The following is a 16858-nucleotide window of genomic DNA, read 5'->3' as shown; positions in this document are numbered from 1 at the left end:
TATGTTGGCTGAGAAATGAAGCTCCTGGGATCACAGTAGTTTCGGTAGTATGGGTACAAAAAACAGGACTGTCCCAAAGGCAGCAGAGACCAGTCCTGAGTTATATGGTCAGTTAATACCCACTGGTGGTCCTGAACCGAACCAGCCAACCCTGATCTCTGTGCCATCAATCTTGCCTGGCCTTTCTTAAAAAAAAAAAAAAAAAAAAATCCTAAAGGGATTTGGGATTGTGAAAAAGTTTGCATATATGGTACTGGGGCTTGAACCAAAGGGCATTCTATTTCTAGGCTACATCCTCAGTCCTATTTTATTTTGAAACAGGGTCTCACTTAAGTTATGGAGGGCCTTACTAAATTGCTGAGGCTGGCTGTGAATTTAAGATCTTCCTGCCTCATCCTACTGGGATCACAGGCCTCTACCACTATTTTTGGTTTCTGGTACTGGGGATTGAACCCATGGGTATTCTGACTTTGAATCCTCTGGCCTTGAACCTGTGATCCACTTGGCTCAGCCTACCAAGTATTGGGATTACAGGATGTGAAACCACATGCCTGCTTGAGAACCACATTTGTGTGTGTGTAGGCATTGGTGACTAAACACAGGATCATTCTACCTCTGAGCTACACCCCCAGCCCTATTTTATTTTGAAACAGGGTCTCCTAGGTTGATGAGTCTTAGTATGTGCTGAGGCTGTCCTCAAACCTGCAATCATCCTGTCTGCCTTCAAAGTACTGGGATTACAGGTGTGTGCCACCATACCTGACTGAGAACCACATTTAAAAGAAACACGAATACATGTGTGTATGTGTATAAAATATATATAATTTTTGTTTTTTTTGAGGTACTGGGGGTGGAACCCAGAGACTTTTTATCTCCGGGCTATACTCCCAGACCTATTTTACATTTTATTTGGAAACAGGGTCTCACTAAGTAGCTGAGGCTGGCTTTGAACCTGTGTGATCCTCCTGTCTCAGTCCCTCAAGCGTGGGGATTACAAGCACGCGCCACAACGCCCGGCTAAAATATATATAATTTTTAAAAAGGCACTGGGGATTGAACCCAGGGGCATTCTACTTCTGAGCTACACCCTCAGCACAATTTTAGTTTTTATTTTGAAGCAGGGTCTCATTAAACTGAGGAAAGCCTAAGTTGCTGAGGCTGGCTGCGAACCTGTGATCCTCCTGTCTTAGCCCAGCAAGTATTGAGATTACAAAAAACAATATACTAGCTTTAGCCAGGCCAAGCCTGGCTAAAGCTAGTATATTATTTTTTGGTACTGGGGATTGAACCCAGGGATACTCTATTACTAGGTTACATCCCCCTCCCACCCCTAAAAAAAAATCTTAATTTTTTTCTTTTTACTGGGGATGGAACCCAGGGACATTATTCTACCTTCAAAATACACCCCCAACCCTATTTTTTTCTTTTATTTTGAAACGGTCTCACTAAGTTGCACAGGACCTAAGTTGCTGAGGCTGGCCACCACAAAACTGCAATCCTCCCAAGTAGTGGGGGATTATAGGTGTGCACCACCATGCCTGGCAAAAAAAAAAAAAAAATTAATTTTGAGATAGGATTTAAGTTGCTTGGGTTAGCCTTTAACTTGCGATCCTCCTACCATAGCCTCCCAAATCACTGACATTATAGGATGTGCCACCACACCCGGCAGGATGAGCTGTATTTTAAACTGAGTGTCTAGGTTCCAAGGTTATACTCAGCACCAAAATTAGGGCCCTCAGTTTTGTTTAATGTGTAAATAATTCCCCCTTGAAAAGGTCTCCCACCCAATTAAAGGCCAACTGCAGTAACACTTCAGGGTTTTGACCTTCCTTCCTTCCTGCCAGGAGGTGCCATGTCATTTATTGAAAGAAAACAAAACAAAACAGGGCAAACACATTTCTTAATAAATGCAGTTTGTTAAAATCCTGTTAAAACATAAGGGTCAAGGGGAAGAAAAATCAGAGTATCACTGTAGGAAAAACTTTTGAGATCTGGCACCTGGGAGTGCACGGGATGAGGCAGTGGGGAATTTCATGTTCTGAGGGAAGGAGCCTCCCCCCACCTTCCCTTCACCCACTTAATCCCACCAGAAACTACCAAAGACGCCCAGACAAAAAGGTTTCAAGTTCAATAGTCACACTCTCTCCAAATACAAAAAGCAGTTACAATTCAAATGAACACAGAAGCTTGTGTGCAAAGTTACTGGGAACTAAGACATCGTATAAAAAAGTTAGGTTAAAGATGATTCTGTGGTTTTGTGTGTTTTGTTTTGTTTCGAGGGTGTGGCTCTTCCTCAGTCACCTGAACTCCTCAAAGAAATGGTTATTTTGATGAAGTATCAACGGCTGACCCACAGTAAAAACAGACAAATTCTAAAAATTAAAAAAAGCATAATTACCAAAAAATGTCACCGCTTCCTCCCTCCACGTTTTGCTTTTTAAACTTTTTTTTTAAGTTTTTGATTTTTTTTAATCCTGAAAAGTAGACAGTAAAACAGCTCCTGGAAGAATTTACAACCAACTGCATGAGGGGCTGGGAAGCCAAGGGGGCTGGAGCAGGTTGGGAAGAGTGGACGGGAAAGAGTCCTCCCCCTGATCACAGTGGCCACACTGATGACCACGGGAAAGGGGGATTCTTTAGTTAAAAAGGAGGCAGGGAGAGGTGGAGGTGGAAGAGACAAACAGAAAATAAAAGGTCATTGTTGCCTGTTTGAATCCAGAAAAAAATGCCTGGCCTATGTAAGGGAAGAAGCCCCTCAGAAGGGAGGCAACGGGCTGGAGGGAGGCAGCCCTGGGATGACCCCATCCCCAGCACCTCAGGAACCGGTTGGGGTAAAGGAGGGGCCGAGGCAGGCGCTGGTGGAAGAAGCCGGCAGGGGCCCGGGAAGCCTCTAGACACACTGGCTACTGTGTGCTTGTGCCACCCTGTGTGCTTCCGGAGTAGCTCCCATAGTCGTAGTTCCCGTAGTATGGCGGCCATTGGCCCTGGTTCTGATAGTACTGGTTCCACTGCTGGGCATACTGGGGAGAGAGACCAAGAGCATTAAATTGTATCTCCCTTATCGACTCCACATTCAGCTCCTTCCCTGACCCACCCTCTAGCGCACAGATGGGTCCCCTGACAAAGAAGGTACCCTGGAGGACAGGTGGCAACAGATACTACATGGGTGAACATTTAGGGATTGAAGCTCCTGGGCTTGTTAACCTAGTGCCTGTTCAGGTGTAGCTAAATATATTAAAAAACAAACAAACAAAAAAACCAAACAAACTAGGTATGGCAGCTTCAATAGCAACCCAAAGCAGGATGTGGAGGCTCTGCTCTGCCAGCCTTCCCTTCCGCTTGCTGCACTGTGGACACCAGTTATTTAGCAACCAGTGCAGATGTATTTACCAAATGGAATGGCTGGACGAGATGAATGCCAGTGTTAGACTAGTAGGTTCCCTACTATTTTAGGACTCAGCAGAGACTACAGTTTGGGAATACACACACCCAGGAGGGGCTCTTGGAAGCATCTCCATCCTGCTGGAGCCCTGTCTGGCACCTACCTGCTGATACTGGTTATAGCTGGGTTGAGGGTAGGTCTGTGCGGTAGGTGGTGGTGGTGGGGTATAGGGGGCCGGGTTGTAGCCTCCGTAGCTCCCATAGTTGTAGGCAGGTGGTGGTGGAGGTGGAGGTGGTGGGGCTGTGTAGCCCTGGGTGTAACCTCCCTGGTTGTAGGGTGGCTGGCTGTAACTCGGCTGCAAAGAGGGAAAAAAAGAAGTGTATGAAACAGCCTGTTCACAGCTGGGACTGAGGAAGGGCCCTTATAAGCAATTAGCCCACAAAGGGACTTACCTGGTGGAGGCTATTTGGGGCTAATGGTAGGAAAGTTAGGATGCAGAGCAAGCTCAAGGGCCATGTTCTGCACTCTAATCCCAGCTCTAAGACCCTGGAACTAAGCAAGGCACGTGAAACCTTTTGAAATCCCAGTTTCATTTTCTGTAAAATGAGAACCTCAATGGAATTACCGTTTCACACTTTCTTACATATTCAACAAGTCTGTGTACAAAATGCTGGGCACTCAATAAATGGTGATAGTTGTTACCGAAAAAATCTGCTAAGAAAAACATTAGTGACAATTTAATGAGTGATTCCATGTCAAGGCTGTCTCATTAACTCATTAAATTGCTAAGTCAATTCTGGGGAGGGGTTCCATTAGCCCTCTTTTATAGAGATAGAAGCTGAAGCCCAAAAAGGTGAAATCAGCTGGGTGCAGTGGCTCATGCCCATTATCCCAGCAACTTGGGAGGCTGAGGCAGAATGACTCCAAGTTTGAGACCAGTCTGGGCAACTTAACGAGAATAAAGAATAAAAAGGACTAGGGATGAGCTGGGCATGGTGGCAGATGCCTGTAATCTCACACTTGGGAGTCTGAGATAGAAAGATCTCAGGTGTGAGGAGAGCCTCAGCAACATAGCAAGATGCTCAGCAACCCATCAAGACCCGGTGTTGGCGCACGCTTGTAATCCCAGCACTTGGGAGGCTGAGACAGGAGGATCGCGGTTCAAGGACAGCCTCAGCTACTTCGGCTTTTTGCAACTCAGTGAGACCCTGTTTCAAAAAAAAAAAAAAAAAAAAAAAGGCTGGAGTGTAGCTCAGAGGTAGAACGACCCTGGGTTCAATCCACAATACTGCAAAATAAATAATAAAAACAAAAAAGGGTTGAGGGAATATAGGTGGGAAGTAGAATGCTCCTGGGCTCAATCTCCACTACCCCGTACCCCCCAAATATAAAGGCTAGGGAGGTAGCTCAGTGATGCAGTACTCCTAGGTTCAACCCCCAGTGTGGAGTGTGTGTGGGGAGAGAGAGAGAGATCACTGAGCCAAAATCACATAGCTAAAAATAACATACCAAGTTTGCCAAAATCTTAACCACTTAGCTACCATGCCACCTGTCTCTTACAAGAAACCTCAGAAGTTTAGTTTTACTAATGCCTCTAGACTTTTATGGTAAAACATAGCCTAAAGGAATGAAGCTGATTGTCCAAAGTCACATATCTGGGTCACTGAAGGGCTGGGAGTTTGTGCTTGACCAAATCCTATTCTAGAAATGTCCTGGCTAGCTGGGCGTGGTGGTGCACATTTGTAATCCCTGCACTTGGGAGGCTGAGACAGGAGGATCGCACAGGTTCAAAGCAGCCTCAGTTACAGAGGCTCTCAGCAATTCAGTGAGACTCTGTTTCCAAATAAAATACAAAATAGGTCTGGGAGTATAGCCCTGAGGTAGAAAGCCCCTGGGTTCCACCCCCAGTACCACCACCACCACCACCACCCACACCCACACATAAAAAAATAAAAAATAAAAGAAAGATCCGGGCGTGGTGGCGCACGCTTGTAATCCCTGCGCTTGGAAGGCTGAGACATGAGGATTGCACAGGTTTGAAGCCAGCCTCAGCAACTTAGTGAGACCCTGTTTCCAAATAAAAGGGTTCCATTCTCAGAACCACAAGAAAAAAATAATAAAATAAGAAAGGAAGAAAGAAAGAAGGAAAGAAAGAAAGGAAGAAAGAAAGAAAGGGCCTGGCTAGTCAAGGACTAGGAATCATTCATCTATCTCCTGGTAGTTGCTCTCAGGCCTGGCACATAAGGGTGTTCAGGAAGTGACTACGCAATAAATGGAGGCTGTTCTGGTTAGCAAGAACTCATGTGCACCAGAGTCCAAGCACTGACTTTCTAAGAACTGAACCAGACCCCAGAGCTGCTGAGGGGCAACTGTCTCAGCACAGAGGGCAGGTCTTCATCAACCTTGGGGCCCTGGTCTCCAATCCTGGGGTCAGGGCTACGCCCCTTTCAGCCTGGGCAAGGGTACTCCAACTCAGGGCTGTGTGGCTGTTGAGAACAGTGACATAGCCAAGAAGTGTGAACTTGCTGGAAGGCCCAATGATTTCAGCGCACCCCTGCGGGTGGGTAGAAGTAGGTTCTGGGCTGGGCTGATTTATTTTCTGATGTTGAGGGAATCTGACAAGGTCTAGGGTCCATCCCATTCAAAAGCACTGCCAGGAAGAAGGGCAACTTGGAAGGAAGAATGAAATATTGTGGCTAAAGCATGTGCTGCTGATGGCCTCAGGCCAGTCACTTTGTATCTGCTCAGGTGTTCAAAAAGCACATGTGAGCAGGATATGGTGAGCCATGCCTGCAATCTCTGTACTTGAGAGGCTGAGAAAGGAGCATTGCAGGTTTGAAGCAAGCCTAGGCAATTTAACAATATCTTCAGCAACTTAGTGAGATTCTACTTCCAAATAAAATATAAACTGGGCCGAGGATATTGCTTGGAGGTTCAGTGCCCCTGGGTTCAATCCTCAGAACACACACACACAAAGCATGTGTACACCTATACATACATATACACATGCATCCCCTCACCTGTGGAGGGCTGTAGCTGCTGACAGTAGGGGTGCTGGTATTAGTGCTGGAGCCAGGGATGCTGTTGTTCTTATTGTAGCTGCTGGCCCCAGGGGGGTTACGAGCAGGGCTGTAGCTGGGTGGTGGTGGTGGCTGCTGTGGTGGCGGTTGTGGCGGTGGCGGTTGTTGCTGAGGAGCCCGGTTGTAGCTGCCTCGATTGTTGGAGTTGTTGTTATCCCGGTTGTTGTTACCCCAGCGGTTCTGGTTGTAGCCACCACCTACGCTGCGGTTAAAACCTGCATCAGAGAAATCCACATGAGAGGCCCCATTGTTCTCAATGTCTGGGCTGTAGTCCCAGCATGGTGAGGCCTGGAGCAAGAGCTGAGCTAAAGTTAACAAACCCTCTGGGTTTCCCCAGATCTCCAGCACATGACCTCCCTGTCACTGCCCACACCAGGCCAGCACTGTCTGTTGACAGGTCTGTCTCTTCCATTGGACTGTGAACCCAAGGAGGCAGGGCTCAGGGCTGTTGTTGTTTCCTCTGTGGCCTAGCATTTCAATAATTGTTGAATAAATTGGAAAGAAGTTCAGCAGGGCGTGGTGGTGCACGCTTGTAATCCCAGCACTTGGGAGGCAGAGAGAAGAGGACTGCGCTGGTTCGAAGCCAGCCTTGCTGGCTTAAGAGACCCTGTTTCCAAATAGAAATATAAAATAGGCCTGGGAGTGTAGCCTGGAGGTAGAAGGGTTTCCAGGAACCCCAGTACCACCAAAAAAAAAAAAAAAAAAAAAAAAAAAAAAAAAAAAAAAAGAAAGAAAGAAAAAGAAAGAAAGAGAGAAATTAATTCAGTAAGGATCTGGGCGTGGTGGTGCACAACTATAATCTCAGGATTTGGGAGGCTAAGAAAGGAGGATCGTGGTTTGTGGCCAGCCTCAGCTACTACTTAGTGAGGCCTTTTGCAACTTATCCTGTTTCCAAATAGAGAAATAGGGCTGCGGGAGTAGCTTGGAGATAGAATGCCCCTGGGTTCCGTGTCCCCACTGGAAAAAAAAAAAAGTTCAGGAAGGATGCAAAGCACCAGGGTCAGCCACGAATTAATCAGAACTAGTTCTCTTCCAGTTTGCCCTGAAGCCTTTGTGTAGCTGTTTTTTGGGCCTGGATCCCTTTTATTCTTCTCCAGCCAATTCCTCTTGGGTCTGTGGACCTTCGCTTAGACATTAACATCTCAGGAGGCCTTCCCTGAGCTCTGCTGTCTCATATTAAGCTATTTGGGTTGTGCCTGTGTCCTAGAACTATCAGCATAAGACTGAAACAGAGTAGAACTCAGAACATGTTCATTAAATTATGAATAGACATTTTACTTCACTGATAACAGCACTTACTAAGAATTTGGGCAGCCGGGCGTGGTGGCTATGCTTGTAATCCCAGGACTTTGGGAGGCTGAGACAGGAGGATTGTGCAGGTTTGAAGTCAGCCTCAGCTACTCAGTGAGACCCTGTTTCCAAATAAAATACAAAATAGGGCTGGTAGTGTAGCCCGAAGGTAGAAAGCCTCTGGGATCCATCCACAGCAACACACACACACACACACACACACACACACACACACACACACACACACACACACAAAATTTGGGCTTGCATTACTCCAGCTCTGGATATAGCTTGGCAATTTTGGGCAAATTAACTCAACTTCTTTAAACCCGTTTCTCCATTTGCTTTTGTATGTGTGTGTGTGTGTGTGTGTGTGTGTGTGTGTGTGTTATTGGGGATTGAACCCCGGGGGCATTCTACCTCTGAGCTATACCCTCAGCCCTATTCTATTTTTTATTTTGAAATAGGGTCTCACTACGTTGTGGAAGGCCTTGCTAAGTTGCTGACTTTGGCTTCAAACCTGTGATCCTCCTGTTTCAGCCTCACAAATACTGGGATTACAGGCATGTACCACTATACCCAGCTATTTACTTTTAAAAATTAATTAATTTGTTTTTGGTACTGGTCATTGAACCTAGGGATATTCTACCTCTGAGCTACATCTCAAGCTATTCATTTTGAAACAGGGTCTTGCTAAGTTGCTTATGTTGGCCTTTGAACCTGTGATCCTCTTTTTTTCAGCCTCACAAATACTAATATTTTAGGAGTGTGCCTGGCTTCATTTGTTTTAACTCTTCCCTAGCCTCCCTCCCAAAATAACCCAGTTCTATTTGCCTTGTTCCAGGTCCTAAGCTGGGCCCTAGGACTTCTCTTTCCATGGAGCTCAAGGTCAGATGGGGGAGGACCCAAAGAAATAGTACTGTGACATGCAAATGGGCAAAGGATTCCAGAAGAAAGGCCAGTGGGATAGTGGGAGAACTTCTTGAGGCCCCAGAGTCTGATTCCTCCCCGCAGTTCTCATAGCTCGAGTTCAGTAAGTTGGTTGAAGAACAATTAAAGCCCAACTAAAACCTGTATGTGGAATGTCTCACCTCCTCGGTAGTTGCCTCCACCACCACTGCCTCCCCCTCTGTTCTGGAAGCCTCCTCGGTTGCCTCCGGGGGGTCCTCGGTTGTCATAGCGCTGGAAACCACCACTGCCCCCACGGCCTCGGAAGCCACCACCCCGGTTGTCAAAGCGCTTTTCCGGGGGTGGTCCAGCCTTGCGGCCCTCCTCGTTGTATTGCCTCACCAGCTTGTCTGCTTCCTCCCGCTGCAATTCAATGAACAGAACCTCATCCAGGAAGTCGCCAACATCAGGGAGTGTGAAGTTGGCTAGAAGAAAGGGAATCAAGAAGTGGTCAGTGTCAGTACCCTGAGGTCTGGTTATCTACAGCAGGAAGGTGAAAGGAAATGGAGTAGTGAATGAGAAAGGGAAAATGGGTTTTGACCCCTTGGTCTCTGACAACTGCCAGGGGGCAACACAGACTTTCTTAAATAAGGTAGCTAAGCCCTGAGGAAGCATAGTGTCTAGCTTACCCCCTCTTCTGGGAGTGGGTCAGATAGGAAGAACCACGACCTTATTTTTATAAAGATGCAAACTCAGACTTGCACACACCCCAGCCAGTGGGTGCCAGAGGCAGGTAAAGGCACAGGCTTTTCAGCGTGGACTCCCACACACTCCTTCCCTTGTGCTGACCAATCCTATCTAGGCTGCAAATACTACAGTAGAGAGATGGGAGCTTGGCCATTCACAGGGATGGGAGATGGGAAGGGACAAAGCAGAAGCAAAGAAAGAGCAAAGCCATGAAAGGGGTATTTAGGTAAATGGAATACACTGTAAAGAGCTCTTTCTCTTAAGGACCCTCTTGAGATGGCCCTCTGGGAGCAACACATTTCCTACCTTTCATTTCTAAGACTGCATGATCTGGAACATCCTTTCCTTCCTCATCGGTTCTCTTTATTGTTCGGTCTTTTAGATCCTCATCAGTGGGACAAATTACAATAGCTTTGCGCTGGAAGCCTTCAAAAGGTCTCATTTTTCGTCTCTGGGCTGACCCGTAAACATTTGTCTATGGGTAGGTAACAGAAAAGGCAAGAAATGGTGAATTAAGAGTTTTTTTTTTTCTCCACTGGGCATGGTGGCACACGCTGTAATCCCTGTTTTTGGGAGGCGGAGACAGGAGGATCACGCAGGTTCGAAGCCAGCCACGCTGGCTTAAGAGACCCTGTTTCCAAATAAAAAAAAATATGAAATAGGTCTGGGAGTGTATCCTGGAGGCAGAAGGGTTTCCAGGAACCCCAGCACCACCACCAAAAAAAAAAAAAAGAGTTGTTTTTCCTCAGAGGAGTATTATGTAGGTCAGGGATGAGAAAAGCAAACTAGTTCTCCTAAGCACAGAGACTCAAAGTGAAGCTCCTCTGCTTCGGCAAATAAAAACAACTTAGAAAATGGCCCTAACAGATACAGGGCAATGAATTCTCTTCATAGCTGGGCTTTGCTTTTTAATCCCAGTTTTTTTTTTTTTTTGGGGGGGGGGAGGGTCTGGGGATGGAACCCAGGGGCATTTGACCTCTGAGCTACACCCCCTACTCTATTTTTTATTCTTTATTTTGAAACCAGGTCTCACTGAGTTGCAGAAGGCCTTACTAAGTAGCTGAGGCTGCCTGTGAACCGCGATCCTCTGGTCTCAGCCTCCCGAATGCTGGGATTACAAGGGTGCGCCACCACGCCCGGCTTCCTACTTGTTCTTGATATCGCACTATACAACCTCTTTTCTCTGTTCTAAAAGTAACACATGTTCATAGTAAAAAAAAAAAAATGTATACAAGGTATAAAGTTTTTTTTTTAATGGTACTGGGGTTCCTCGAAACCCTTCTTCCTCCGGGCTATTCTACCAGACCTATTTTATATTTTTTTATTTGGAAACAGGGTCTGTTAAGCCAGCAAGGCTGGCTTCAAAACAGCGATCCTCCTGTCTCCGTCTCCCACGCCTGAACCAGTGATCCTCCTGTCTCTGCCCTCCCATGCCCGGCACAAGGTATAAAGTTTAAAAAAGAATCTTCCAGCCAAGAGTGATACTGAGACAGGAGGATCACAGCTTCAAGGCCAGCATGGTAACCTAACAAGACTGTTTCTTTTTGTGTATGTGTGGCAGTAGAATTTGAACCCAGGGGAATTCTGTTTCTGAGTCACACCCCCAGCTCTATTTTCTTTTTATTTTGAAACAGGGCCTTGCTAAGTTGATGAGTGTCTCACTATTTGCAGAGGTTCTTGCACCTATGATCCTCCTTTCCCAAATACTGGGATTACAAATGTGTGCCACCATGCTCTCTGTGAAACTATTTCAAAATAAAAAATAAGGTCTGGAGATGTAGCTCAGTGATGAGTGTTTGCCTAGCATGCATGAGGCCTTGGGTTCGATCCCCAGTATCACAAAAATAAAGAAGAAGTTCTTGTAAGTTGGGAATGGTGGTATGAGCTTGTAGTTCAGTATTTGCAAGGCCAAGACAGTATGATAGTAGGTTGGTAGCCAGCCTCAGCAACTTAGTGAGGCTCTGTTTTAAAATAAAAAATAAAATACGACTGCTGGTATAGCCCAGAGGTACAATGACCCTGGGTTTAATCACCAACCCCCCCCCCCCCAACAAACGCACATCCAGAGCTGGGTGTAGTGACACACCCCTGTAATCTCAGTACTTGGGAGGCTTAGAGAGGACTGCAAGTGAGACAGTTTCAAAAACAAACAAATAAACCAAACTAAAATAGGGAGCAGGGCGTGGTGATGCTCCCTTGTAATCCCACTACTTGGGCGGCTGAGATGACAGGGATTAATGAGAGACCCTGTTTCAAAGTAAAGAAAAGGGCTAGGGGTGTAGCTAGGAGGTAGAATGCCTCTGGGTTCAATTCCCAGTACTGGGGGAAAAAAAAGTCTATCTCAGAACACCTCTGGGTTCAATCCCTAATAATAATAATAATGATAATAATAAAATAAAATAAATGAGTTGGGGGTTTGAGATCACTTTCAACAAATGAGCAAGACTCTTACCTGGCAACTGTTTCAAAACAAAAATGTAAGCCAGACATGGTGGGGCATGCCTGTAATCCCAATATTTGGGAGGCTGAGACAGGAGGATTGAGGATTCGAGGACAGTCTCAGCAAGTAGTGAGATTTTCATCAACTTGAGATTTTCATCAGCAAAACCCTGTTACCAAATAAGAAATAAAACCAGGCTGGGGATGTAGCCTGAAGGTAGAATGCCTCTGGGTTCAATCCCTAGTGCCACAAACAAATGAAAAACAAACAAACAAACAAACACACATAAAAGGGCTGAGTGTGTAGCTGAGAGGTAGAATGCCCCTAGAGTCAACCCCCAGTACAAAAAACCCCAAAACTTTCTGCTTAGTGCAGCCCTGTTTCCTACAGATAATCATCTATAGTGAATTTCTTTCTTTCTTTCTTTCTTTCTTTCTTTCTTTCTTTCTTTCTTTCTTTCTTTCTTTCTTTCTTAGCTATTGGGGATGGTATCCATGGACATTGTACTTCTGAGCTATACCGCCAGCCCTATCTTTTATTCTTTATTTTGAAACAGGGTCTCATTGAGTTGCAAAGGACCTCACTAAGTAGCTGTCCACTTGAAGCACTTCTTCATGTACTATTTATCTGATATTCTGTGCACTGTTTTTTGGGAATGTACTGGGGATTGAACCCAGAAGCATTCTACCTCCAAGCCATGCCTCCAGCCTGATTTTATTTCTTATTTAGGTTGCTGAGAGCCTTATTAAGTTGCTGAGGCTGGCTTCAAACCTGTGATCCTTTTGTCTCGGCCTCCCAAGTACTTGGGTTACAGGTGTGCACCATCATACTGACGTGTACTGTTCTTTTTAATGGCTATATAATATCCATACAATGGATATGCCACAACCAGCTCCTGCTGACAGTTCTGTACAGTTTCCATCAACCCTGGTTCTTCTAACCTTTTGGTCCTTCTCTGAAACATCGGTCTCACTGCATGCATGTGCCACCACGCATGGCTCTAAATTTTTATTTTGAAATAAGTTCTCACTAGGTTGATGGAAGTCTCACTACTTCTTGCTGAGGCTGTCCTCGAACCCATGATCCTCCTATCTCAGCCGCCCAAGTGTTGGGATTACAAGAGTGCGCCTCCATGCCTGGCTTCTACTCGGAACTTTCTATTAACAAATAGCCTGCTCCTTTGTAAAACCGACTTACTACTTATTTACCAAGTCTCAATCCCTCAAAGGAAAGAGTAATGAATGCCTTATGATTGCTGTGAAGACTGAATGAGTTCATGTGATTAAGGGCCTGTTTCAATCAGGACCTGGCTCACAGACAGTACTCAACAAATGTAAGCCACCACTACATGGTCATCATGGGGTGGGGTGCTATGGATATTATTCTGTGGTGTTGACTTGAAGCCACTCAGACTGAAGGAAAAGGTTAAGATGCAGTAATTTCCCAATGGAAAGGCAGGGACACTGAATTGGGATGAAAAGGATACTTATTTGGGGGAAGAAGCTTGGGGTTGAAATCCCAGCTGTTCCTTTAATATTTGTGAGTCTGCAGAAAAGCCTCCTAATTCATGTAAGTCTCAAATTTCTTCATTTGAAAGACAGGGTTTGTGTCACCCTCTTTCTAGCTTTAAGATTTACAATTGTGAAAATCTCTTACATGTGGAAGAGAAAAAAGTAGCTTTTTGAAAATACAGTCAACAGGACTGACACTGTTCTAGGAGAGACTGTTTTTTTTTTTTTTTTTGTGGTACTGGGGATGGAACCCAGGGGCCTTCTACCTCTGGGCTATACTCCCAGACCTATTTTATATTTTATTTGGAAACAGGGTCTCTTAAGCCAGCTGAGGCTGGCTTCGAACCTGCACGATCCTCCTGTCTCAGCCTCCCAAGCGCGGGGATTACAAGCATGCACCACCACTCCCGGCTAGGAGAGACTTCTTAATATAGAGTTTCTCAGAGAAAATTAAGTCTAAGTAAAAGATGGGGTGGCAAGGGATTCTTCCAAGATCTAAGAACAGAGGCCAGGGACTTAAGCACAGACCCGTGAGAGATCTGTGCTGTGCTGTAGCTGTTCTCTATACCAACCATCTCCCCTGCCCCTGACACACAAGAAAGGCAAAAATGTTTGCTCCACTCCCCAGGGGGAGTACCCTGACCTTCTTGGAGGTGGGTAGTAATAACACACACACACACACACACACACACACACACACACACACACACACACACACAGCCTTGAGCACTGGCCCAGGAGAGGCTGTGGCTCACAACTGGTTTCATTTGGGAGGCTGAGACTGGAGGATCACAGTTCACAGACAGCCTTAGCTACTTAGTTATGCCCTTTGCACCGTAGTGAGAACCTGTTTCAAAAAAAAAAAAAAAAAAAAAAAAAAAGGCAGGGGATGTAGCTTGGAGGTCAAATGCCCCTGGGTTCCACCCCAGACCCGCAAGCAAACAAACAAACAAACAAACAAACAACCAAAGGAATAGAATTCTTGACTCCATTCCTAAAAGTGAGGCCAAGGTGGTATCTGGTCATAGGAAGACAGAAATTGGCCCCTTTCAACTAAATAGTCAAGCTTTCTCCAGACACAAAAGCTTGAGTAGGTGGGTACCAGGGTGAATGTAGCCCTAGACAATTTTGCTGATATCTTGTTTGTTCCATTTGATTCCTACAAGGGATCCAATTTCAGCTCCTTTGTATCCTGAGAGCACAGAGAAACACATCCTGGAGGCTTCCTATGTGGCAGGCTTGTCCTAAGGGGATTGAGAAAAAAAAAAAAAAAAATCAAAACTGCCAAGGAGGCTAGTCCCTGCAGCTTTCACAGGATGTGAAAAATGGGGGTGGAACAGACTAAACTCTTAAATAGCTGGCCCTTATCCTGAGATGAGGCTCAACTCTGAGTTCTGAGAAGTCGTCTCAGTGAAGTTTTTTTTTTTAATTTTTTTTTGGCAGTACTGGGGATGGAATCCAGGGCCATTCTACCTCTAAGCTACACCCCCAGCCCTTTTTTTATTCTTTATTTTGAAACAGGGTCTCACTGAGTTGCAAAGGGCCTCACGAAGTAGTAGTAGCTGAGGATGTCTGTGAAAGGTGATCCTCCCATCTCAGCTTCCCAAATGCTGGGATTAATAGCATGTGCCACGCCGGGTGTGGTGACGCATGCTTGTAATCCCCGCGCTTGGGAGGCGGAGAAAGGAGGATCGCGCAGGTTCGAAGCCAGCATGCTGGCTTAAGAGACCCTGTTTCCAAATAAAAAAGTATAAAAATAGGTCTGGGAGTGTAGCCTGGAGGTAGAATGGTTTCCAGGAACCCCAGTACCACCACCACCAAAAAAAAAAAAAAAAAAAAAAAAAAAGCATGTGCCACAATGCCTAGCTCAGTGAAGGGTTTGAAGAGTGCGCCTTCCCAGCTTTACTCTTTGGCTTGGGGAAGGAAAGAAGAGCATCTAAACTGTTCCGGCAGAAGCACAAGTGCTTGGCTTTCCTGGAGGAAAGGGAGTTAGCTGCTAACAGCTGTTGCCACAGCAAACACAATGAGGTCAGAGTTGGGGCTAGCTCGATACTAATGTGGTCACTGGGGGCTACTGGCAGCTGTTGCTAGGAGATAGGCACAACAGCAAAGTCAGCTCTTCCAGCTGCATGGGTTCTTTGCCCAGCTCCTATGCTTCTCAATCCCCCCCCTGCTTGAAGATGCTGACTTGAAGAGAGCAGTCAAGATCTGTTTCCTGGCTCCTGACCACCCCCAACCTCAGAAATGAGAGCAGAGAGACAAGAGATAGGTTATTCAGAAAAAATGCAGCTAGTTTTGGTGTGTGACAGACTGAGGGAGTGAGAAAAGGTATAGCAGGCACAGGCAATGACTTCTGTTGATACCTTAAATTCGCTGAAAGATCTACTATCTGTCTGCCCAGTCTACTCTCATTTGTCAAAGATCTACAAGGCTAGGCTGGCAGAAGAAACATGGCTGGATCCCAGTGGAGCAAATTTAAGACTGGTTAAGAGTTTGCTTTTGGTTTTGTGAGGTGACCCCAGTGGAAGAAACCACATATGTAGGAAGAGAATTGGCCAGAGCATCAGGAAAGGAATAGGCTTGAGGCTCTGGAGGTGGGGATTGAGGAAATAAACAATGTCTGCCAACAAGAAGCGGTTTACTTTGGGCCTCATATCTAGCCCTGGATTTCTTTTAGGCCAAAGTGTGGCACCTGCCAACAGGAACACAAGCAGGACTAGAACTGCATTTTGAGGGTGACATCAGGTTAGAAAGTCCATGTAAGTCAGCCTTGTCTCTGACCAATGCCCAGCCGGCCTGGGCTGGGCTGGGCTCTTAGAGCCTCCTAAGGGGATCACAGCCCTGAGGAACCCAACTCAGGGCAGTCTGGGTGTCACGGTCCTGCAGAGCTCTCTAAGAAACTTCCAGGAAGGCAGCTCTGCTGTCTCACACAGAGCCAGCTCTTGCTCTACATCCAGTTTTAGGCTCTTTGATAACCTACAGACAGTCCAGAAGCTTTCTCATTCCAGGAGCAACCTCAAGCAATGTGGCCTTCTACTATCTTCTTTCTCTGCAGCCTTTAACTAGCTAGACAAATTCAGCCAGATCCCTCCCTGATAAAAATGGAACCATGGTTCCAAACCATCCTTAGGACAAAGCCTCGACTCTTTTTATCATCCTCTGTCTTAACCCAGATATCTCACCTCCTGAAAGCTATCCCCAATTCCTATCATAATCCCAACCATGGGAGTTGCCATTTGGAAATCAGCAGAGTTGTGTCCTAAAATCATTAGGCTCTTTCCTCTATGAGGTCTTGTTTCCCTGCTCCGTGTCCTTTCTATCTTTTCTTCCATCTGTTATTCTTGATGTTTCCCTCTGAGGCCCACATGATCTGAAGAGGCTCCTCAGATCATCATGGAATATAGACTGAAGCCCCAACATTTGAGGGCTGTACCCAGTGAGATACATTCTAGGGTAGGGGCTAAGGTCCTAGCCAAACAAAGGTAGAATCCTGGCTATAAAACCCCACCTGATTCATGCA

The 16858-nt window shown here is 45.9% G+C and overlaps 1 protein-coding gene across 2 annotated transcripts in view; it reads right to left on the bottom strand.

The window, feature by feature from the left end:
* Positions 1-2903: 2903 nt before the first annotated feature.
* Positions 2904-16858, bottom strand: part of HNRNPUL1 (heterogeneous nuclear ribonucleoprotein U like 1) — a gene marked incomplete at both ends in the record, with an annotated part of 46198 nt that continues 32243 nt past the window's right edge. Inside the window, 5 exons of one of the 2 annotated variants that reach the window (XM_080704411.1) lie at positions 2904-3020; positions 3546-3737; positions 6403-6722; positions 8844-9125; positions 9694-9862. In XM_080704411.1, coding sequence (XP_080560537.1) covers positions 2904-3020; positions 3546-3737; positions 6403-6722; positions 8844-9125; positions 9694-9862 — 1080 coding nt within the window. The remainder of the gene's footprint in view (positions 3021-3545; positions 3738-6402; positions 6723-8843; positions 9126-9693; positions 9863-16858) is intronic. The other variant, XM_080704412.1, reaches the window with a different exon arrangement.

Source organism: Muscardinus avellanarius, assembly GCF_963383645.1.
Source record: "Muscardinus avellanarius genome assembly, chromosome: 10".
Lineage (NCBI taxonomy): Eukaryota > Metazoa > Chordata > Mammalia > Rodentia > Gliridae > Muscardinus > Muscardinus avellanarius.
Note: the sequence above shows the minus strand (reverse complement) of the source record. Positions and strands in the feature narration are given on the sequence as shown.